General features: G+C 54.4%; 2 protein-coding genes across 5 annotated transcripts; one reads left to right on the top strand and one right to left on the bottom strand.

The window, feature by feature from the left end:
- Positions 1-1,548: 1,548 nt before the first annotated feature.
- On the top strand, positions 1,549-13,304 carry SH3D21 (SH3 domain containing 21). 3 transcript variants are annotated; one of them, XM_032387789.1, is made up of 12 exons: positions 1,549-1,714; positions 2,218-2,273; positions 2,365-2,410; positions 2,557-2,657; positions 2,776-2,862; positions 3,027-3,069; positions 11,348-11,441; positions 11,536-11,591; positions 11,721-11,815; positions 11,967-12,844; positions 12,938-13,001; positions 13,081-13,304. In XM_032387789.1, the coding sequence occupies exons 1-12, from the start codon at positions 1,627-1,629 to the stop codon at positions 13,156-13,158; spliced, it is 1,686 nt and encodes a 561-aa protein (XP_032243680.1). In that variant the 5' UTR covers positions 1,549-1,626; the 3' UTR covers positions 13,159-13,304. The 3 variants fall into 3 exon arrangements, with proteins under 3 accessions (XP_032243680.1, XP_032243673.1, XP_032243665.1); XM_032387782.1 differs by lacking the exon at positions 1,549-1,714 and adding an exon at positions 1,905-2,043 and having other exon boundaries at positions 13,087-13,304; XM_032387774.1 differs by lacking the exon at positions 1,549-1,714 and adding an exon at positions 1,905-2,043.
- Positions 13,305-13,873: 569 nt separating this feature from the next.
- Positions 13,874-15,732, bottom strand: EVA1B (eva-1 homolog B). Of its 2 annotated transcripts, none has more exons than XM_032417449.1 (3): positions 15,647-15,732; positions 15,136-15,208; positions 13,874-14,899 (listed from the first exon to the last, which is right to left on the bottom strand). In XM_032417449.1, exons 2-3 carry the CDS (start codon positions 15,200-15,202, stop codon positions 14,469-14,471), a joined length of 498 nt encoding a protein of 165 aa, XP_032273340.1. In that variant the 5' UTR covers positions 15,203-15,208; positions 15,647-15,732; the 3' UTR covers positions 13,874-14,468. The 2 variants fall into 2 exon arrangements, with proteins under 2 accessions (XP_032273340.1, XP_032273333.1); XM_032417442.1 differs by having other exon boundaries at positions 15,136-15,239; positions 15,647-15,717.
- Positions 15,733-18,017: the final 2,285 nt, after the last annotated feature.

The following is an 18,017-nucleotide window of genomic DNA, read 5'->3' as shown; positions in this document are numbered from 1 at the left end:
AAAGTGGTGGGGCAGAGGTCAAGTGTCGTGGATAACAGGCTCAGCTTTCTGTGTTCACCACTGAGCAGAAAGATTACCAGAGAGCCCAGCCAGGGTGGGGCTGGCACCAGATGGGCCCTAAACTTAAGGTCTTGCCGGCTCTGGCCTTGGCTGTGAGCAGGAGCCTTGGAAGCTCCTAAAGTTCCTTTTTTCTTGCCCTTTCCCAAGGAGAATCTGGATGTGTTTTATGAAACCAAACAGCCCTGTGACCGGAAGCAGGGGTCTCTGCACTCCTCCTGTGACCTGGGGTGGGGTTATAGGGAGATGGTGCCTTGCAGGAAAAGCAGAGCACAGCAGTAGCTGTGTGCGCCCAAGAGCAGCCGCCCCCTCCACCCAGGGCCTGCCCCAGAGCAGTCACTGCCTGCTGGGGGCCCCACCCTGGTATGCGCCTCTCCCACCTCTTCTCCCGTAGCTCCAAGCTTGCCAGCGGGGAGAAGATAGACCAGGAAAGGCTTTGTGCCAACGATGGGTGGGAACCTCAGGGCCTAAGGCTGCGAGAAGGAGAGGCGGCTAGACTGGAATTTAAGTGACTAGGCCAGGAAGAGCATGTGGGGGAGCTGTGGCCCCAGCACTGGCCAGAGACCCTGGAGTCTTCATCCCAGGATTGGGGGCCAAACCTGCTGAGCCGGGCCACCCCCTCTCCCACACCCACTCCCAGCACCTGGGGCCGACCTATCCGCTAGCGTCTCCGCCTCCTTTGCTTCACAACCTCGCAGCTCGTCCCACCCTACCCGGGCCCAGTACTCGGCTGCCTGCGGGACAGCACTATACTCCCAGACCGGCTCTGGAGCGAGACCCGGAAGCTATGGGTATGTGCAGAGGGTTTGGGGTGACGGAAAAGGCAACAGAAGCCTACACCACCACCCCGCTCTCCCGCTGTCCTTTACGCGGAGCCAGGGACTCGCGCCTAAGCCAGTGTGCCCGGACCGGTCCCTTCTGAGCTGCGCCCCCGTCCCGTCCTCCGCCCGCAGAGGTGCTGGTCCTGGCCGGGTACCGCGCGCAGAAGGAGGGTGAGCTGAGTCTGGCGCCCGGGTGCGTGGTCCGGCAGGTGTGCGAGGGGCCCTCACGGGGCTGGCTGCGCGGAGAGCTGGGGGGTCGTTGTGGTCTCTTTCCCGAGCGCTTGGTGCAGGTAAGACCGGGCCGCAGGTCGGGTGGAGGAGGGTCTCAATGCGTGCCCCCAGGAGCTGAGAGCCGCCCCTCCGCCCCCCCCCCCGCAAATCTCCTTGCGTTCATTTCCAGAAGATCCCGGAGTCTCTGCGCGGCGCCGGGGAGGCGCCGAGCCCGCGCTGTGCGCGCCGCCGAGGTGAGCGCCTGGCCGGGTGGGCGCGCGCGCGGAGTTTGCGCGGCTCCGGCCACCCCAGGCAGGCCGTGACCGGCGCGGCTCTGGGCGGGGCCGCGCGGGCAGTCGCGGTTTGTGATTGGTTCTTGGGTACAATGCTCCGCCTTGGGGCGTGGCCTGGAGCTCCTGCTGGGGCGCTCCCGGCCCATCCCTCTCCCAGCTCAGTGGACTGGGGCGCGCGGCTCCAGCGGCCTTTCTCTCTCTCGTCTAACCCCAGGTCGCCCCGCCAAATCTCGGGGCCCCCAAAGATGGTGCAAGGTGAACTTCAACTACAGTCCGGAGCAGGCGGACGAGCTGAAGCTGCAAGCTGGGGAGATTGTGGAAGTGATAAAGGAGGTGAGGGGACGAAGTGATAGAGAGGCTTTGGGCGGAGATGCCGGAGCAAGTCCGTGGGTGACGGATGTGTGAAGGGAGGGTGTGGGCATTGGGGCTGGTGAGGGGCGCAGAAATGGGAAAGTGAGGGAGCAAGGGAGGAGGGGGCATCGGGCAGAATCCGGGCAGAAACATGGGTGGAAGAATTCTTGAGAGACCCTTGGGGCAGAACCAGATGGCCTTGCGTCCTCCTCCTCCCCAGATTGAGGACGGCTGGTGGCTGGGGAAGAAGAACGGGCAGCTGGGAGCCTTCCCATCCAACTTTGTGGAGTTGCTGGACAGTGGGCCCCCAAGTGAGACCTGCACTCTGTGACCCCATGAACCCCTGTGACCAGACTCTGCAATTTCCAGTGACCCACCCAGTGGCCTGAGCCTGTGATCCACACATCCTGACCCTGTGACCTCTTTGACCTCTCCCATGATCTAAACTGAATTAGCACAACCCCTAACTTCACTGTCCCCACCAGGCCTCCGGAACCCAGACATGCCTTCAGTCAGCCCTGGTACCCAGCGGCCTCCCAAGGTAAATTGCGTGGGGTGGGCACAGACGTGGTGAGTTCCTCTTGGAGGGGTGGAGACTCAGCTTGTTCCTCCCTCCCCCTTCCCCCCACTAGCTGAGCAGTCTGACCTATGACAGCCCTCCAGACTACCTGCGGACAGGTGAGCACCCAGCCAAAGGATTCCTCAGAACCCCCTCCTACGAGCCTAGCTGACTTGGGGAAGGGGGACACTCAACGAAGCTGATGGGGGAGGGAGCGCCTGACCTGGGAGAGGAGTTGGCTTTGATGGACTGACCCCCGCTACAGTCTCTCGCCCTGAGATCTACAGGGTCCTGTTCGACTACCAGCCTGAGGCCCCGGATGAGTTGGCGCTGCGGAGGGGGGACGAGGTGAAAGTACTGAGGAAGGTATGAAAGCACAGGGCAGGGGAGGTAATCAGAAAGGGCACGTTGAGAAGCCATGGGACCCGGAAAGGAAGGAGCTTGGGGATCTGGCTCACCTCCCCATGGTATCTTGTTCTCCTAGACCACAGAGGATAAGGGCTGGTGGGAAGGAGAGTCTCAAGGCAGAAGAGGAGTTTTCCCCGACAACTTTGTGCTCCCTCCACCCCCAGTGAGTATGGAGCCAGGCATTCAGGTTGGGGGTGGGGGGCAGGCAGGCTGCTCTGGACAAAGTTGGGGGTGGTGGTGCTCAGTGGACATTTAGGCTACCCCTAAATGACGGTGGATCTAGAAATGTAGAGACTCTTCAGATTCTGATAACTGTCTTCTTCACAGATCAAGAAGCTGACCCCACGGAAAATGGTGTCTCGGGAATCAGGTGGGTGCCCAGGAAACCTGGGATTTGGGTTGGGGGGAAGGGTGGGGGTGGGATTTTGCTCTCTGGGGCCCCACCAGTTTAGCTGCCATAAACACCCACAGCTCCCCAGTGGTGCAGTATTATAGTCCCTTAGGAGCTATCGCTCTGTGGGTTAAGGACCTGGTAGGTATATATGTGGGTCATTGTGTAGGAATGTGTTTGTTTGTGTGTGTTCATATTTCTTTGTGTGTTCTGAGAATATGGCTATCAAGTGTTTAGATTTGTTTCATTTTGTAAGGAAGTACAATGTGTCTGTACAATGTACAAAGTACAATTGATCGATGTGTCTGTCTTTGAGACTGTGTTGTGTGTTTGCATGTCATATAAATGTGTCAATGAATAGTTCCGTGGGGATGTTTTACTTATCTTTTAATGTAATATTTCACACATGCCAAAACTGTACATAATGTGCTTTAAAACTTAGTAATGGAGACCTGTGAACATTCATGATCTGTCACCAAACCAAGAACTAGAGTATTGCTAATGTATGTGCTCCTTTTCCTTCCCATTCTGCTCCCTCCTCTCCCCCCAAAAGATAACCAGTATTCTGAATTTTGTTTTTATAATTCCCTTGAGTTTTTAAATTTGTTTACCTATGTATGTGCCTAAATAATGTATCGACTGATTTTTGCTTGTTTTTGAGCTTGATAAGAATGGTATCATGTTTATAGTCTTCTGGAACTTGCTGTTTCCAATCAACATTATATTTCTAAGATTAATCTATGTCATATCTAGATGTAAGTTCATTAATTTTTCTCTGCTATATAATATTCCTTGCAGGGAATTTACCACAGTTTATGTGTGTATCTGGTCTCCTCCTGTTGTTAGCCATTTTCATTGTTTCTAGTTTTTGTTACAACAAATACTGCTGCCATGAACATTTCTCTGCCTGTGTTCTGGTGTGCAGATACCATCATTTCTCTAGGATATCATCCTAGGAGTGGCATTCTAGATTGTAGGGTATGTGAATGTTCAACTTTTATGAGATAAAGTCAGTTTGGTTTTCCAAGTGATTGTACACTTTAACATTCCACCATTGGTGTATGAGATCCTGTTATTCCAAATCCTCTTCAACACTTGGTTTTATCAGATTTTACTTTTTTGTGTGTGAATCTAGTAGGTACAAAATAGCATCTCATTGTGACTTCATTTGCATTTCCCTGGTTAGTTATAATTAGTTGGAGTTCTTTATATATACTGAATACCAATCCTTTGCAGGTTGTATGCCTTACAAATATTTTTTCTCATTGTGGCTTTTTATCTCTTTTTGTGTAATGGTGTTCTGTGATGAACGGGAGTTCTTAATTTTAATGTAGACATATCAATCTTTCATGGTTAGCAGGTTTTTCCTTGTCTAAGACATCCTTCCTGCTCCAAGTTCAGAAAAAGTCATTTATATTTTCTTTAAAACTTTTAAAGTGTTGCCTTTTGTTTTTAAGTGCCTTTATCTTTGTGGCATTGATTTTTAATGAGTGACCCAATTATACTTTTTTCCATATGGGCAATGAATTGCTCCAGCACCATGTATTACTTTCTGCTTGTGAGTTTTACACAACTTTTGTAAGATTTATCTCTAGATACCTCAGATTTTTTTGTTGTGTCTTTTAAAAAATTAAATAGGGGCACCTGGCAGGCTCCATTGGTGGAACGTGCCACTCTTGATCTTGGGGTTGTGAGTTTGAGCCCCATGTTGGACGTAAAGATTACTTAAAAATAAAATCTTAAAAATAAATAAATAAATAAATTTAAAATTTTATTTTTAAAATTACCTTCTGTTTATTTCAGGAATATAGAAATGCATTGATTTTTGTATATTGATTTTATAGCCGGTCATGGTGCTAAAAACTGATTATTTATAACAATTTATCTGTAGAGACTTTTTAAAAAAATTGTTAGGGGCGCCTGGGTGGCTCAGTTGGTTAAGCGACTGCCTTCGGCTCAGGTCATGATCCTAGAGTCCCGGGATCGAGTCCCGCATCGGACTCCCTGCTCAGCAGGGAGTCTGCTTCTCCCTCTGATCCTCCCCCCTCTCATGCTCTCTCTCTCTGTCTCATTCTCTCAAATAAATAAATTAAAAAAATAAATAAATAAATAAAAAATAGGGGTGCCTGGGTGGCTCAGTCGTTAAGCGTCTGCCTTCGGCTCAGGTCAATGATCCCAGGGTCCTGGGATCGAGCCCCGCATCGGGCTCCCTGCTCAGCAGGGAGCCTGCTTCTCCCTCTCCCGCTCCCCCTGCTTGTGTTCCCTCTCTCACTGTGTCTCTCTCTGTCAAATAAATAAATAAAATCTTAAAAAAAATAAAAATAAAAATAAAAATAAAAAAATAAAAAAATAGTTATTTATTTGAGAGAGAGAGAGAAAGCAAGGGAGAACATGAGCAGGGTGAGGGGCACAGGGAGAAGCAGACTCCCCACTGAGCAGGGAGTCCAACATGGGATCTCAGGACTCCAGGATCATGACCTGAGCCGAAGGCAGACGCTTAACCAACTGAGCTAGTCAGGCGCGCCCTCCCCGCTTTTTTATTTAAGATTTATTTATTTATTTCAGAGAGAGAGCGCAAGTGGGAGGAGCAGATGGAGAGGGAGAGAGAATCTCAGGCCGTCTCCATGCTGAGCATGGAACCCAGTGTGGGGCCCAAGCCTAAACGGCTGCACCACCCAGGGGCCCCTGTCTTTAGCTTCTTAATATGTTTTCTATGAAGACAGTCATGTCATCTGTGACTAATGACAATTTTGCTCTATCTTTTCCACTTTTTATGTCTTTTCATTTTATTTTCTCATTTTACTATAGTGGCTAGGGGCTCAACACACTGTTGATAGAAGTTGTCATGTTAAACATCATTACCATGTTCCTGATTTTAAGTGGAATGTTTCCAGCTTTTCTCCTTTAACAGTGAGACTTACTTATATCTTTTTTTTTTTTAAAGATTTTATTTATTTATTTGAGAGAGACAGAAAGAGAGAGAGAGCATGAGCGGAGAGAGGGAGAAGCAGACTCCCTGCTGAGCAGGGCTCCATCCCAGGAACCTGAGATCATGACCTGAGCTGAAGGCAGACACTTAACCGACTGAGCCACCCAGGTGCCCCTAGATCTTTTCTTAGATACTCTTTTTGTCAGATTAAGAAAGGGCCTTTCTATTTCTAGTTTTAGAATTTTTATCAAGAGTGTGTGCTGAATTTTTTCAAATTGTTTATATGAATCTTTTGAAATGATTTCTCTGACATTTGTAGAATTGGCTAATATTAAGCCACCCTTGCATTCTTGGGATAAATTCAAATTGGTCATGGTTTTATTATCTTTTCATATACCGTTGGAATATTTTCCCAGTTTTTCTTAAGATTTTTGCATTTATTTTTACTCTCCTCCTCTGATTATGAATATTATACTGGCCCCATAAATGAGTTAAGGGGTATACATTTTGTTTTTTAATTATCTGGTAGATCTTAAAAAGATGGGAATCATTGTGGGGGCACATGGCTGTTTCAGTCTGTAGAGTATATGACTCTTGATCTCAGTTGTGAGCTTAAGCCCCACACTGGGGGTAGAGTTTACTTGGGGGAAAAAAAAAAGGGGAATCATCATTCCTTGAGAGTTGATAAAACTTGCCTGTAAATCCATCTGGCCCTGGTTTTTTTTTTTTCCCCCATTATGGGAAGATTTTAAATGACTTCAATTTCTTCTTCCTTTTTTTTTTTTTTTAATTTCTTTAATAGTTATGGGAAGGTTTGGCTGAAATTCTTTTTCTTTTTCTTCTTCTTTGTTTTGTTTGGCTTAAATCAACAGAAATTTAATCTCTCACAGTTCTGGGGGCTAGAAATCCGAAACCAAGATGTTGGCATAGCCATGTTTGCTGTGAAGAGTCTAGGGGAAGCATCTTTCCTTGTCTCTTAGCTTCTGGTAGTTGCTGGCAATCCTTGGCTTATAGATGTATCTGCCACTCTTCTCTGCCTGTCTTCACATTGTCGTCTGCACTGTGTCCAAATTTTCCTCTTCTTTAATAAGGTCACCAATCACTGGTTTAGGGCCCTGATAGAGTGTGACCTCCTCTTAACTTGATTACATCTGCAAAGACCCCCTTACAACTTCTGTTCAAATGGCTTCTTCACCTTGGAACTGAGATGGGAGGAAATCTTGCATTTTAGGAGCCTTGCATAGACAGCGTTCTTTTGGTCTCCTGGTCCCTGGATAACAATGGCTAGCCAGGAACCTGGCTAAAATTCTTGAATCAGTTTTATTTTCATTTTTGTTTTTTTAATTATTTATTTTTTAAAGTAATCTCTACGCCCAATGGGGGGCTCAAACTCACAACCCCGAGATCAAGAGTCTCGCGTTCCACTGACTAAGCCAGCCATGTGCCCCTAGTGAATTATATTTGTAATTATACATTTCATCAATGTTTTCTAATTATTTGTGTAAGGTTATTCATAATATTCTCTCATAGTCTGTATCTGCACTTAGTCTTTTATTTATTTCTAATAATTATTTTTTCTTCTCTTTTTCTTGTTCAGTCTCATCAGAGTTGTTAATATATTCAAATACTTTAAAAAAAAAAATTTTTTTTTTTTTTTTTTAATTGAGAGAGAGAGAAAGGAGGGGCAGAGGGAGAAGGAGAGAAAGAATCCCAAGCAGGCTCCACGCCCAGCATGGAGCCCCATGTGGGGCTCCATCTCATGACCCAGAGAAAAACCTTTCTGTTGTACCTTTTGTTTTCAAGGTTCATCCATTCTCTAGTATATGTTGTACTTCGTTCCTTTTTGTTGCCCAATATTCCATTGTGGGAATGTACAACATTTTATCCGCCTGTTTGCTGGTGGACATTGGGTTGTTTTTACTTTTTGGGGTATGAGCATTTGTGTGCAAGTTTTTGTGTTGGCATGTTTCCATTTCTCTTGGGTGTATGCGTAGGAAAGGGATTTCTGGGTGCTATGATTGCTCTGTAGTAGCTTTGGGAAGAACTGTCACACGGTTTTCACCAGCAATGCATGATGGTTCTACTTTTTCCATATCCTCACCAGCATTTGTTACTCTCTTTTTTATTATAAGCACCCTAGTCAGTGTGGGGTGGTATCTCATTATGGTTCTGCTCCACCTTTTTCTACCCACTTAAATGTTGAGCATCTTTTCATAGGTTTATTGCCAATTTGTATATCTTTCAGTGAAATGTCTGTTTGGGTCCTTTGCCTATTTTTTAATTGGGTTATTTGACTTTTAACTATTGACTTCTAGAGTTCTTTATATATCTTGAGAAAAGTCCCTTATCGGACGTAGACTGCAAATATTTTCTCCCATCCTGTTGTCTTTTCATTTTCTTACTGGTGTCCTATTTAATGCACAAAAGTTTTACATCTGAAGGAAGTCTCATGTCTCTATTTTCTCTTTGGTTGCTTGTGCTTTTGGTTTCCTATCTATGAAACCAGTGCCAAGTCCAAGGCTACACCCTAAATTGAGTGACCTCCCTTCCACCGTGGCAGTGAAGCTGCCAATCCTTGCAGCCGGCCCTACGCTGCAGAGCAGAGCGTCTGCATAGACCAGGCTGGCGGGAGCAGGGGCAGGGATGGGGGCAGGCGCGGCCAAGGAGGCCATCAAGTGTAAACACTTCTCAGGTTATCTTATGCCTTTGGTCAACTTCCAGAGCACAGAAATGGTGGTTTTGTCCAGCTTTCTTTTTTTTTTTTTTAAAGATTTTATTTATTTATTTGAGAGAGAGAATGAAATAGAGAGAGAGCATGAGAGGGGGGAGGGTCAGAAGGAGAAGCAGACTCCCTGCTGAGCAGGGAGCCCGATGCGGGACTTGATCCCGGGACTCCAGGATCATGACCTGAGCGAAGGCAGTCGCTTAACCAGCTGAGCCACCCAGGCGCCCTTGTCCAGCTTTCTAGTTGCCTTGCGAGGTGAGGATTTGTTTACCGCGTCATTCAGCCGTAGCCAAACCCCCTTTCATTATCCATTCTTTTTACCAGTGCTTTCAAATGTTCTGCTCCTTGCCTCGCTGTGCTTCCAGCTTAGTAATTCTCTTTCTGGCTTTTTGGCTGTGTTTTACCTGCTATTTAACCTATATTGCATTTGATTTATTTCAAGAATGCTATTTTTCATCTCTAGTCGCTCAGTTTTCCTCCCCCACCCCCCCCAGATCTGCCTGCTTATTCCTGATGGTTCTTTTGTTGCATGCCCTGGAGCACAGCTGTGTTCTCTGGCAATTCCAGGACCTGCTGTGCGTCGTGTCTGCCGACTCCCATTCTCAGTGGCCTGCCGTCTCGTGTGTTTTGTGATCTTTGTGTGTGAGCTCAGGACTTGATCCCAACCTGAGGGAGTTCCCGCCTCGGGAGGGGAAGACTTCTTCCAGAGAGGACTTGCTTCTACTTCCGCCTGGAGCCAAAGGGCACCAACCACCAGAGACCACCAGAGCCCTCTAGAAGAAGGGGGTGTGTAGGGCTGGCACCGCCGCATAGGTACCACGCTTGGGCCCGTGGGGGACTCAGGGGGCGCACCCTGGGTATCGGCTCCTCATCACAGGCCCAAGCTCCGGAGCCACAGTAGTTGGCCCTCCTACTGCCCTTCTGGCCTCAGTTCCTCCCTTTTTTGTGGACCTCCCCCACTTCTCTGAGGCCCAGCAGTGCCTCAAAATTGTATCCTCCGGAGGACAGAATTGCTCTCTCGTGGGAGGGCCCTACCGAGCACCTAATCAGCTAAAGTACGAGAAGCTGAAGTCAAAGTGAACATTTTCTGAGCTTTGACTCTATGTCCCATCCTCTTCTGAGCGCCTCACATGAGTGAAGTCCCCTCAGACCTCGCAGTAACCCCACCAGGTGTATAGTGTCGTGCCCCAGGGCACAGGGCGGTGAGGTGACACAGCCGGGTCCTCACATGGCTGGCACAGAGTGGAGCAGGACGTCAGAGCCTGGCGTCGGGCTACAGGGTCCGTGCTCTGGCGCGCTGTGCATACGGCCGGGGGGTTCGTGTGCATGGCCGCGTCTGACATCGCGTGTGTGACTAACCAGGACGTGTGCGTGCCTAGGCCGGGGCTGCTCGTGTGTCCACAAATACAAAGGTCACCGCTTGTGACTGTTCACTCTGGTGTCACCTTCTCAGCGCGCCGTCTCTGACCGCCCCATTTAAAATTGACATTCCCCTGCTTGTTCTTCCTCGGTAACACCTAATAACTCTCTCACACGTGACATACTCTACTTTGGCTTATGTCTGCGGCCCCGGCGGAACCCGAGCTCACTCTGACTGCTGTGGGAACAAGCCGTGGGCAGGGGCAGTGTGGCCAGAGCCCCGCTCGGAGGCTGCTGCCCTGTCCAGGTGAAGGTGGGGGTGCCTCGGTCTAGAGTGCTTAGTGGCAGGGCTGGTGAGGAGCGGTTGCATTCAGGACCTGTTTTGAAGGTGGAGCAATCAGGATTTACTGCTGGCTTGGATGTGCAGCATAAGGGAATGAAAGAGGTCAAGGATGACTCATTTTGTCATCTGGGCGAGCGGGTAAGTGGGTGAGGTGGGGAACACTGGAAAGAGGCAGATTTGGGGGATGGGAAGTGAGGGCTCAGATTTGGATATGTTAAGTGTGTGATGCCAGTTAGCTCCCCAGGTGGAAACAGGACAGTTGGATAGGAACCTGGAGTTCAGGGGCTAGAGATGAAAATATGGGAGTCGTTGGCTTATTGGCGCTAATTAACCCCATAAAACTGGGTGAGATCTCTTAGGGAGTGAAGGAGATAGAGAAGACCAAGAAGTTCCAGGGAGGGTGGGTTGGATTGGGGAAGGTTATTGCTGTGGTCTAGGAAAAAGATGAAATCTGAACCAGGGAGGCAGCCCTGGCACTGAGCAGGGGACAGGTCATAGAAAAGTATGGATAGAAAAGTAGGGATAGAAGCGCCTGGCTGGCTCAGTCCCTGGAGCGCGCAACTCTTGGTCTCGGGGTTGTGAGTTTGAGACACATGTTGGGCACAGAGATTACTTTAAAAAAAAAAGAAAAGTATGGATAAAAAAACTGGCAGGATATGAAGCCATGTCCCCTCCAAAGCCTTCCCTGACAACTGTCTCCTGCTATGTGTCCCTTTGGGTTGCTCCCACAGTTCCCATGCCCACGTGGCATGAGGGTGGTCGGCTTCCCCAGAGTTCCAAAGAGGCAGAGTCAAATGTTCATCTCCTGTCCCTAGTCCCCCGTGCAGAGGACAGGGCCAGCAACTGTTAGATGGATGAATAAGGGAGTGAATGGGTGCCACACTCCCTTCTCCCCTCCCAGCTCCTATTAAGGAACCAAAAAAGATGATGCCCAAATCGGCTCTCCCTACAGTCAGGAAGCTGGTGACAGCCCCTACTGGGCCCAACAAAACCAAGTAAGGAGCAGGGTGGGGGTGGGGGAAGGAGGAGGGTACAAAGGAAATGCTGTTCCCTGACCCCACCTCCTGGTCTGATGGGAATATGTTCCAGGCCTTCTTGGACGCCCAGCGGCGGAGACAGTCAGAAGCGCCCCTCCCGAGACTCGGGTAGGTCTCGTTGCCTCCCACAGTGGGGTAGGAATGAGGGACAGGGATAGGGTGGTTGTGCTAAAGGACAAAGATGGGGAGAGACTCGGGGTCAGAGGAGCTTGGACCCCTGAGGTTCTGCTCTCGTAGGCTCCAGCGGCAGCTTCCTCAGCAGGGGTCCAGGCCACCCTGGTAGAAAGGGATCAAAAACCCAGGCTTCCCGGCAGCGCTCTGCAACCAGTCAGGTAAGAGGCCCTGAGACACCGGGACCACTGGGCAGAGTCTGGTTCCCAGGGCTATGGTTGTGAAGGGTGAAGGATCTCAGGCCAAGGGGAGCCTGACTCAAACTGTCAAGGTCCCCATCCCTCGGCTGAGACCTCACCCCCATCACCACAGGAGGAAGAGCGGAGCAGCCTAGCAAAGGCCTCTCCTGTGAATAAAACCCCCACTCTGGACAAGACCCCCAGCCCAGAGAAGACTCTGTCTCCGGATAAGGCCCCCACTCCAGAGGAAACCCTGACTCCAGATAAGGTCACCATCTCCGAGGAGGCCCTGACTCTAGAGTTCAAGGCCTCAGCCCCAAAGATCCCCACCCCACAAGAGGGCCTGACTCTAGACAAGGCTCCCAGCCCAGACAGCCTCATTTCTGTGGATGAGGCCCCTGCCCCAGAAGTCCCACCAGAGGATGAAGTCCTTGGCCCAAAGATGGTCTCTCCTGGGGATGAGGCGCCCACCCTAGAAAAGGTCTTGACCCCTGAGCAGGTGCCCTCTGAAGAGGCCTCCAGTAGAGACAACACTCAGTTCCATCACTTCTCTCCGGAGCAAGCCCTGCTGAAGTTCAAGTCTCCTGTCGCCAGTGAGGCTCAATCCCAAGAGGTCCACATGGCAGAGGAGCCCGATCTCTGCATGACGACAGACCCTCTCCATCAGAGGGACAGCTCCCCATTCCAGTCTGAGTCTAAGTCCAAGCCAGGGTCCATGCTTGCCCTTGAGAAGGCTACAACTCTCCTTGAGGAGGCACCTGGGAAGCATGAGGGTACCCCGGAAGAGGCCACACTCCCCAAAGAGCAGGTGTCCCCCAAAGAGGTAGCCCCTGCTCAAAAGAATCCTCATTCTATCAAGTCGACTCCAGACCCCCAAGAGACTCCCACCCTACTTTCCCTGGTCTCGCAAAATCTCACGGACAGCAAAAGTGACAGAAGCGATATAATGAGGCTACAGGACGAGATGGAGTCTTTGAGGAGGTCGCTGGAGCGGATGGGGGTGCAGCTGGAGTAAGTGGGGAGGGGAAGGGGCGTGGGCAGGGAGGGGGCCGGGGGCTCTAAGTCTGCCCAGCCCACCCCTCCCCCTCGGCCTCCCGTCCGCAGGAGGAAGCTGACCGACATCTGGGAGGAGCTGAAGAGCGAGAAGGAGAAGCGCCAGTTGCTGGAGGTGGGTGGGGTGCGGAGCCCAGGGGGCTGGAGGCTGGCCCTCCCCTGACGGCCTGTCCTGAACGCCCTCTCCCGACTAGGTGCAGATGAAGCAGGGGACTCAGGAGTCCCGGACCCGGGGCTCCATCCACGCGCAGACGCAGACACAGACGCACTGAGGGTGGGCCCGGAAGGGACCACGGCGGGACCTGGGGGCAAGTCAGGCTCCGGCCTCCCACGTCCTAGCACACGACTTTGAGAAACGCAAGAAAGTAAACTGCCGCGTACGCGCTCGCCCGCGCCTGCCTGGTCCGTGCGGGGGCGGGGCCTGCGGGGCAGGGGCGGGGCCGGCCGGGCGCTCCGGGCCCTCCGCATTCCCGGCGGTCTCTCCCGGGCACATCTGGCCAACATGTGGCTTCCATTACCGTTCCCAAGGCCTGCGCGCGGCTATTTTTATCCACCGGATGGCGGGGGCGGGTGGGGGTGTCTCCTTCGGACGTCTGCCGGGTGCTGGAGAAATGGCCGGCAGGAGGGGCCCAGGCGGGGTCGGGCTCTGCCCGCGGGCCCGGATTCCGGAATCCAGCTGTGCGCCAGAGGTGGGCGGGCCTGCTCTCGAGCCGGGGCCCCTCCCAGCTGGCCCCACGGTCCGCTCGGGAGGGCTCGCTGGAACTCAGCTCTTCTCAGACACGAACTCCATAGCCCCGCTCCGGCACACACGGTTAACACGGGGTAATAGTGCCTTAGCGTCAAGGGCAGGGTCCCGGGGCCTGGGGTGTGTGTGTGTGTGTGTGTGTGTGTGATTGCAATGTCCCGGGGCCTGGGGTGTGTGTGTGTGTGTGTGTGTGTGTGTGAGATTGCAGTGTGTGTGTCTGTGTGTGATTGCAATGTCCCGGGGCCTCGTGTGTGTGTGTGTGTGTGTGAGATTGCAATGATGCAGGATCCCAGAGCATTTGAAGAACAGGGGCAAAGTGCGCCCAGGCCTTCGACGGGAAGGAATGCATTTGTGAGGAAGGAATGCGAGTGATAACTTGTTCTGTGCGTGAGGCTGTGAGGCGGTGGAGTGTTTTTTCAGTCTGTGAACTGAATGCAAGCATGTATGCTGAGGTGTTGGGTGGGTTGATGGAGGTGGTCAGCCTGGTAAAAGAGTCGAGTGGGGTCCCAATCTGGGGCCCCCTGCACGGCAGAAGCCTGCAGGACACTGGGGACAAAAGTAACAGAGGGAGACTGAGTCACTGAGAATGCAGTTTTCATTGGTCATCTCTTAACCGATCCCACGAAAGGGGCTGGGGACCCTGTGTCCTGTCCCCCACGGGCTTTCTGGCAGGACTGGGGATCCCAGAAGGGGGGATCCAGGCCCAATAGCACTGGGGGAGCCGTGGGGGCGGGGCCTCCATAGCACCGTGGGCAGGGGCAGTCCCAACGCCTGGGGCAGCTGTGAGTTCCTGCGCATGTCCAGTACGCAGAGCTCTTTGCAGCGGAAAGGGGCCGGTCAGTAATAGTGCATGCGACCCAGGGTGCCTGTGGCCGTGGGGCTGGGGCCCAGCGTGCCGGTGCCCAGCAGGTCCGGCTGCCCGGTGCGCCAAATCTCCCTCAGGATCCGTTCCCGCTCCTCCAGGCGCTGCGCCCGCTCCAGCTCCTCTGCCGACGTGAAGACGTTGACGCTCAGCGGCCCGTCTGGCTCGGCGCTCAGCTCTGGGCCCGGCAGCGTGTCGTCGGGGCCCAGTCGGGTCACCGTGTCCTCCTCGTCGTCCTCGTCGTCCTCGGGCTCCAGGCTGCTGCTGCGGGGGTCCCGGCGCGGCGCAGGGGCCCGGGGCCGCGGGCGGGGCGCGCAGGAGATACTGATGACTAGTAGACACAGCGTCAGCAGCAGGCCAAAGCAGACTCCCAGCACGAAGTAGAGGCCAAAGCTCTCGGGGTTAGCTGGGGGTCAGAGGGCAGAAGTCATGGAGGAGCCCTGGCTCCTTGGCGGGTGGGAGTTATTCCATTTCGGAAGGACTCCAGGTTCTAAGTTTTGGGGGGACAAGGACAGTACTCATTTGAAAGACATTAGGTAGCCGCCATCGGGCAGTGAGGGACTGGGAGGATGGGGCAGGGAGGTGAGGAGGGAAGGGGTGGAGTGGGGCCCATGCCCCCCCCCCCCTGGGGCCCACCCTCACCGCGGATGTGTGCGTAGGCCGCCAGGCTGTTGCTCAGCAACTCCATGTCCCTCCGTGGGGCATCCATGCTGCTCTGGGGGCGGAGGGACAGCCCCCCTGTCAGCCTGCGAGGTCAGCAAGGTCAGATCCCACTCCCCAGCCCAGAGCTGATCCTGACCCCGCTTCCTCCGGGTAGCTCCCCTCGCTGGAAGCGCAGCCCCAGCGTCCGCCCTGGAGAGAGTAGCTCCCTAACTTTGTTACAGACCTGGGCCCTGCCCTGGGGGGATCCTTTCCCTGGGCGCAGACGTCCCTCCAACTTGAGGGGTCAGGGAAGTGGGCCGTAGGAGGCTCCGCCTCCTTGTGGGGTCCCCAAATGACGCCCGGTTTCGGCGTCCCGGTAGTGGGATGGAGGAGCGAGAGGCGAGTGCCTTACCCACTCCCAGGGCGGGCTCCGGGGAGGGGAAGCCACCTCCCTCTGCCATCCTGCCCGCCCCGCCGGGACCCACCGGCCCGGAGGCCCGGGCTCACTCACCGTCGGCGCCCCGCTTCCCCGCTGCCGGCCCCGGCGCGTCCGGCGGCCGCATACACCCGGGACCCGGCCGCTCCCGCCCCGTCCGGTCCCGGCTGCCCCGCCTGCCCCGCTCGGCTCCCAGGCCGCGGCAGCGCGGGCCGGACACGGGCCGATGGACCAGCCGGCGGAAAAGTTTCCTCCGAGGAAAGAGGAGGGGCGGGGCGGGGCGGGGCGGGGGGAGGCGGGGAGGAAAAGGGCCGGGAGAGGAAGGGGAGAGGAGCGAGCGACTGGGAGGAGGGGGGAGCGAGGCCGGCGGGGCCATCTGCTCTCCCACAGGAAACCGCTGGGGAGGCCGGTGGCAGGGTCCCGCCCCCAAGCTACTAATAACAAAAATAATAATAAGGATGAAGTTCTGCCTAGGTGCCAGGCGGTCTGTGTGTGTGTGTGTGTGTGTGCGCGCGCCCGCCCTTTGTAATATTCTTTCATTTAATTCTAACCACCCTATAAAGTGAGTACCATTGTCGCCACTTGACAGATAAGTAAACTGAGTCACGGAGTTTGAATAATTTGACAAAACGGGCAGGATTTGAACCCACTGCTCTTTGCCCCTAGAGCCCGGGGCTCTTAACCCCTTCTCTACACCTTGCTCTTCCAGGAGGCCCCCTCACCCAGGGAAGACTGCCCCTCTTCTTCAGTCCTGCCCCAGATGTCAGTTTACGACAGAGGGGCTCTCCTCCCCTCCTCCCAGGGCTCGGGCTCGGAGAGCTCCTGTCACACAGGGTTAATGAATGTCCGACCGGAGCTTAGAGCGGGAGCAGGCCAGCCTTGCAGAGCCCAGCCTGGAGCTGCCGCCGCCCCGGTGCCCCGCGCGGAGCCTGCCGCAGAGGCGCGTTTGCCGCTGGCCAAACCTGCCGGTGCGCGCGCATCCGTTGCCACTTGGGCTCGGCTTGGAGGGGCAACGCGTTCTGTGATCCATGTGTGCGGCCTGGGTGATCTTCCTGCTCAGACTTTCAGCCCCCCCCCTTTCTGGGCCCCCCTTCCTGCGCTGGGGCTTGGGTGAGGGGGAGGCCTTCTTGGCGGGAGCCTCAGAGAGGAGGAGGGAAGGAAGGGGGAGAGGAAATTGCAGACATAACTGAAGGCGCGGCCTGAGGCCTGTGGGCCAGTGACCCCCTCTGTGTGTCCAGGCTGGAGACCCCCCACTTCCAGTCCTGAGACTGGGTTCAAGCAGAGGGCAGATGGAGATGGAGAAAGGACAGACCAGTTCCCACGGGGTTGGGAAGGACCTGGGTGTCCCTGTGACTGTTGAGTCTGTTTTGGGAGCGCGCGTGGAGGCATTTCTGCCTCTTTCTGTATATTTGCGTGTCTACTTTCGTGTGGTATCTGCTCGAGCATTTGTGTGCGGGCGGCCACCGCTGCGCGTGAATCCCTACGGCGGCCGGTCCCCAAATGCTACCTCCCGGGAATGGGGGCTCCGGCGGGAAACAGGACAGACACAGGCCTCTGCCCTCGTGGAGCCGACTCCAGGGCCGAGAGGCAGGCCGTGAAGAAGGTAGCGTCGGCGCTGCTGAGACGCAGACGGGGATGGAGCACACTTGCAGGCCGCTCTCAAGGGGGCGCGGGAGGTGACACCGCATCCTGCCGTGGGGCGCCTCTCTCCCGGGTGCAGGGGAGGGGCGTGGGGGGGCCCGCGGGGGAGCTCCGACGTTACTGTCCGTGCGGTGGGGAGCCCTGAGAGGCTGGGGGGCCGGGGGGGTGGCGTCCTGGTTCCTGACGCACTTTGGAGAGACCCCGGTGGGGACTGGCGGTAGCAGGCGGCGGCGGGGCGGGAGCGGGGAGCGGGGAGGGCCGGGGCCGCGCGGGCCGCGCCCAGGCCTTGGTCCCGGAAGTGCCGCGGAGCAGGTGAGGCGGGGTCAGCGACTCCGGCCTTGCCTGTGGCTGTGAGGGGAGGACGCAGGGCCGCCGCTGGACGCTGGGCCCGAGCCCCTGAGGGAAGCGTATGTGGGGTGCAGGTCTGGGGGGTCGGACTTTCCTTTGAGATGTGCATTAGATACCCCGGGGGAGGTGTCAGGCGGGGGACCCCGGGAGGAGTCTGGGCTGGACATGGGTTTGGGAGCCCTGGACACAGAAGGTGGATGGAACTCCCCGGGAGTGGGTGAGATCGGCCTTGGAGCCGGGAGGGACGAGAAGCCGCTGAAGCCCGAGCTCGGGCTGTGCAACCTTGAGGGGTCTCCTGGGGGAGGAGTCGGGAGATCGTGGGGGAGGAGTCAGAGCCGGGTGGGATGAGGCTGAACGGGAGGCCGGAATCTAACCACTGGCTGTGGTATCAGTGGGTTTCCGTGGGCGCATGGATTCACTGAATGCCTTCCACCCATGCTGCTGCCGTGCTCTGACC

This window comes from Phoca vitulina, unplaced genomic scaffold (genome assembly GCF_004348235.1).
Source record: "Phoca vitulina isolate PV1807 unplaced genomic scaffold, GSC_HSeal_1.0 scaffold2, whole genome shotgun sequence".
NCBI lineage: Eukaryota > Metazoa > Chordata > Mammalia > Carnivora > Phocidae > Phoca > Phoca vitulina.
The sequence above is the reverse complement of the archived record's forward strand: the minus strand, read 5'-3'. Positions and strand labels throughout refer to the sequence as shown.

Bases quoted from the DNA above. Each gene is read 5' to 3' on its own strand.
- SH3D21 (XM_032387774.1), top strand. From the start codon at position 1,926: ATGGCCTTGCGTCCTCCTCCTCCCCAGATTGAGGACGGCTGGTGGCTG. The intron at 2,044-2,217 runs GTGAGACCTGCA...TGTCCCCACCAG, and splicing joins GCTGGACAGTGGGCCCCCAA to GCCTCCGGAACCCAGACATG. The intron at 2,863-3,026 runs GTGAGTATGGAG...TCTTCTTCACAG, and splicing joins TTGTGCTCCCTCCACCCCCA to ATCAAGAAGCTGACCCCACG.
- EVA1B (XM_032417449.1), bottom strand. From the start codon at position 15,202: ATGGATGCCCCACGGAGGGACATGGAGTTGCTGAGCAACAGCCTGGCG. The intron at 14,900-15,135 runs GTGAGGGTGGGC...TCTGACCCCCAG, and splicing joins GGCCTACGCACACATCCGCG to CTAACCCCGAGAGCTTTGGC.